At 34.2% G+C, this 5000-nt stretch overlaps 2 protein-coding genes across 3 annotated transcripts in view; both read right to left on the reverse strand.

The window, feature by feature from the left end:
- Positions 1–5000, reverse strand: part of psmg4 (proteasome (prosome, macropain) assembly chaperone 4) — a 180371-nt gene that overhangs the window by 128778 nt on the left and 46593 nt on the right. The gene's annotated exons all lie outside the window — the stretch shown is intronic.
- LOC127623577 (desmoplakin-like) overlaps positions 1–5000 on the reverse strand; it is a 38491-nt gene that overhangs the window by 28416 nt on the left and 5075 nt on the right. For both annotated transcript variants that reach the window (XM_052097964.1, XM_052097963.1), the window contains exons 2-3: positions 4622–4712; positions 2729–2850 (exon numbers count right to left, since the gene is read on the reverse strand). In XM_052097964.1, coding sequence (XP_051953924.1) covers positions 2729–2850; positions 4622–4712 — 213 coding nt within the window. The remainder of the gene's footprint in view (positions 1–2728; positions 2851–4621; positions 4713–5000) is intronic.

Below are 5000 nucleotides of genomic sequence, written 5' to 3' on the forward strand. Positions count from 1 at the left end.
ACTAGACGCGCACATTAAAGCTCCAGACACAATCTACCAGTGCCAGACATGAACCTTATTATTAAGGGGAAACATTTACAGCATTGAATGCATTGTAAGGAACTTTTTTTTTTACCTTTCCTTTATAGTAAATAACTGTTATATATCATAACACAATGGGTCATTAACAAATAAGGTTGTCCGATGTGATACAAATTAGAAATGTAATATTTCTGTTCATGCATGTTTTATATTTTAAAACCATTAAAATAATATTTTAAAACCATCAAACTAGCAATTATTTATGAGGCACTATAACATATTATATGGTATGTTATAAGGCATTATGCATGCATTATAATGTGTTAATAATACCCTTATAATGCATTATAAATAGAGGTTTCATCGTGTGTTATAATGCATCGTAATCTTAAAAGTTATAACCACAAATAGGTAATTAGTATATGATATTATAACTGTTGTTACAATTATTTATGAGGTAATAAAACATATTATAAGGTATGTTATAAGGTGTTATGTATGCATTATAATGTGTTAATAATACCCTTATAATGCATTATAAATAGAGGTTTCATCGTGTGTTATAATGCATCGTAATCTTAAAAGTTATAACCACAAATAGGTAATTAGTATATGATATTATAACTGTTGTTACAATTATTTATGAGGTAATAAAACATATTATAAGGTATGTTATAAGGTGTTATGTATGCATTATAATGTGTTAATAATACCCTTATAATGCATTATAAATAGAGGTTTCATCGTGTGTTATAATGCATCGTAATCTTAAAAGTTATAACCACAAATAGGTAATTAGTATATGATATTATAACTGTTGTTACAATTATTTATGAGGTAATAAAACATATTATAAGGTATGTTATAAGGTGTTATGTATGCATTATAATGTGTTAATAATACCCTTATAATGCATTATAAATAGAGGTTTCATCGGTGTGTTATAATGCATCAGTAATCTTAAAAGTTATAACCACAAATAGGTAATTAGTATATGATATTATAACTGTTGTTACAATTATTTATGAGGTAATAAAACATATTATAAGGTATGTTATAAGGTGTTATGTATGCATTATAATGTGTTAATAATACCCTTATAATGCATTATAAATAGAGGTTTTATCGTGTGTTATAATGCATCGTAATCTTAAAAGTTATAACCACAAATAGGTAATTAGTATATGATATTATAACTGTTGTTACAATTATTTATGAGGTAATAAAACATATTATAAGGTATGTTATAAGGTGTTATGTATGCATTATAATGTGTTAATAATACCCTTATAATGCATTATAAATAGAGGTTTTATCGTGTGTTATAATGCATCGTAATCTTAAAAGTTATAACCACAAATAGGTAATTAGTATATGATATTATAACTGTTGTTACAATTATTTATGAGGTAATAAAACATATTATAAGGTATGTTATAAGGTGTTATGTATGCATTATAATGTGTTAATAATACCCTTATAATGCATTATAAATAGAGGTTTTATCGTGTGTTATAATGCATCGTAATCTTAAAAGTTATAACCACAAATAGGTAATTAGTATATGATATTATAACTGTTGTTACAATTATTTATGAGGTAATAAAACATATTATAAGGTATGTTATAAGGTGTTATACATGCATTATAATGTGTTAATAATACCCTTATAATGCATTATAAATAGAGGTTTTATCGTGTGTTATAATGCATCGTAATCTTAAAAGTTATAACCACAAATAGGTAATTAGTATATGATATTATAACTGTTGTTACAATTATTTATGAGGTAATAAAACATATTATAAGGTATGTTATAAGGTGTTATGTATGCATTATAATGTGTTAATAATACCCTTATAATGCATTATAAATAGAGGTTTCATAGTGTGTTATAATGCATCGTAATATTAAATATTATAACAACAAATAGGTAATTAGTATATGATATTATAACTGTTATTACAATTATTCATGAGACAATACAACATATTATAAGGTATGTTATAAGGTGTTATGCATGCATTATAATGTGTTAATAATACCTTTATAATGCATTAATATCACTCATATAATATATTATAAACACAGGCTTCATAGAAAGTGTTACCAAAGTTTTCTTAAGGCTACTCCATTATACATGAACAAAACTGTCCTTTTCTTGAAAGGTTGTTGTTATTTTTAAGTTCTTGACAGTGTCTTGACTTAAAGCCGCATCAAAAACATTATAAAACTCAGAAATTGATAAATATGTTCATCGTAGTAATGGTGTCTTCAAGTTTTGTGCATATTGCATTTACATAAAAATGACATTATTTAATGTATTTTTGAATAACTTAATAGATCAGGATAAAAAAATAGGTGTCATGTCATTGAGCCTTAAACAGTTTGATGAAAGAGACAGAAATTAGTGTTACAGTAAAAAGTATGCCTTGACAAGACTTTCAGGCCAGAGAAAATTATATAGACAATTACACAAACAAAGACACAAATGCTTGGACGATGCATTGTAAGCATGCACTCACGTTGAGCATACTTGGTTTTGCATTTGTGTGTAAATTCATTCAAAATATGAAATATTGAATTGAAATGAATTGCCTTAATTTAATAACAATAGAAGTCAATGGGAAGTTCCAATCATTGCATAAAAACAAGTGTGTGTGAGTAATGACAAGTCAGAACGCTCCTACACATGTGTGAGTCTCACCTCCGCATGATTGTTTCAGATGGCATGTTCTGTTGAGATGCGAAACTTCTGAGCTGCTCGTTGGCATCAGTGGCAGACGCCAGATATCTTTCAGCATCGGCGAAAGCGTGCTGATCATTCCCCTACAGAAACACACACACAGAACAATGGAAATTGCCAGTAAGATAAACACGGGACCAGTATATCCAAACCTTCGCTTATGTCAGTGCAGGCCAGTGTGCCACTTTAGGCATTGTTTGCGCGAAGGTATGAATCAAAGAATTACAAGTTATTGATTCGCCTCAATCCGGGTGGCGGAGGACGAATCCCAGCTGTTATCACATGACTTGTTGAGCGTGTTGCCATGGAGACACAGTGCAGGTGGAGGCTTCACGCCATCCATGCTCAACTCACCACGCGCCCCACTGAGAACGAACCACATTATAGTGACCAATGGAGGTTACCCCATGTGACTCTACCCTCCCTAGCAACCGGGCCAATTTGGTTGCTTAGGAGACCTGGCTGGAGTCACTCAGCACACGCCCTGGGATTCAAACAAGTGAACTAGCGAACTCCACGGGTGGTAGCCAGCGTCTTTACCACTGAGCTACGGATGCAATTTTATTTTTTTGATTTTTTATCAATCTGCCCAAATATAGAGCGTGCAACTCGAGTCGTCAATGCAAACTCACGCCATTGGTTGAATCAATGTTGCTGTTTCGGGCTGTTCGAGTGACTCAAACAGAAGAATGTTTTGACATTTGGAAATCAACCTTTAATGGCGTAATTACAGCTGACTCTGAATGTTACGTTGGGTTATAGGCATTTGAAACACGCAAAAAATGACACACTTTAGTTTTCATTTCCAGACAGAATGATGGGAACCCGTGCATCCTGACACCTGAAAACTGCTTAGCAATTGCTATTTTAAAGTGTAAAGCTGGCGTCACACTAGCAGACTCCTAATAACTCGATTTTGGCATCATGCAGTGTGTGAAACGTTTCTGGGCATGTAGTAAACATTGTTTATTCTCACATTTGTTTTTTCTTAAGTGGTGAGAAACACAAGCATTTTATTATCTGGGAAATTGTAATTATATGTGTGTGTGTGTGTGTGTGAGTGTGTGAGTGAGTGTGTGTGTGTGTGTGTGTGTGTGTGTGTGTGTGTGTGTGTGTGTGTGAGTGTGAGTGTGAGTGTGTGTGTGTGTGTGTGTGTGTGTGTGTGTGTGTGTGTGTGTGTGTGAGTGAGTGTGTGTGTGAGTGTGTGTGTGTGTGTGAGTGTGAGTGTGTGTGTGTGTGTGTGTGTGTGTGTGTGTGTGTGTGTGTGTGTGTGTGTGTGTGTGTGTGTGTGTGTGTGAGTGAGTGAGTGAGTGTGTGTGTGAGTGTGTGTGTGTGTGAGTGTGTGAGTGTGTGAGTGTGTGTGTGAGTGTGTGTGTGAGTGTGTGTGATGTGTGTGTGTGAGTGTGTGTGTGTGTGTGTGTGTGTGTGAGTGTGTGTGTGTGTGTGTGTGTGTGTGTGTGAGTGAGTGAGTGTGTGTATGTGTGAGTGAGTGAGTGTGTGTGTGTGTGTGTGTTTGAGTGCGCGTGTGTGAGTGTATGTGTGCGTGAGTGAGTTTGCGTGTGAGTGAGTGTGTGAGTGTGTGTGTGTGTGAGTGCGTGTGAGTGAGTGAGTGAGTGCGTGTGTGTGAGTGTGTGTGTGTGTGAGTGAGTGTGCGTGTGAGTGAGTGTGTGAGTGTGTGTGTGTGTCCTTGCTTGTGTGGAATGCAAACAGACTCACATTCCAGTTGCAATCAAAGTTAAATTCTCATGAATTCTACACAACATTTAGGACATTGTGAACTCTACCATTGGCGTTTGACATTGCACTAAATCCAGACTATGCAGTAAAAATTAAATATGCATGCATTACACTCACATTCTGTAAAATGTATGCTGTCTTGTCCAGGTTTTCTTGACACTGGCTCTGTAGAAATGATATCCGCTGTTTCATGGCACTCGTGTTGGATCTAGTGAGAAGAGTCATAGAGTCAACGATCATGTGATTATATCAGTTCAGATACATCCTGATATTAGACCCCTGAATCAAGATCATGTTGTCAATATGCATACAACTTTTATGGAAACATGCACGGGATTACTAGTATTCCCAAATAATATGCACAAGTGGGCATGGACTTTCTGTCAGTGTTGGGTTACAGTATGATCAATTATATAAGTACAGTCATCAATTTTAGAGGATAGAAGGACTTACTACTTAATCACTCAAATTAAAAATAAATAAAATACAGCCTTTA

The sequence above is a fragment of the Xyrauchen texanus genome, chromosome 30 (assembly GCF_025860055.1).
Source record: "Xyrauchen texanus isolate HMW12.3.18 chromosome 30, RBS_HiC_50CHRs, whole genome shotgun sequence".
Taxonomy (NCBI): Eukaryota; Metazoa; Chordata; class Actinopteri; order Cypriniformes; family Catostomidae; genus Xyrauchen; species Xyrauchen texanus.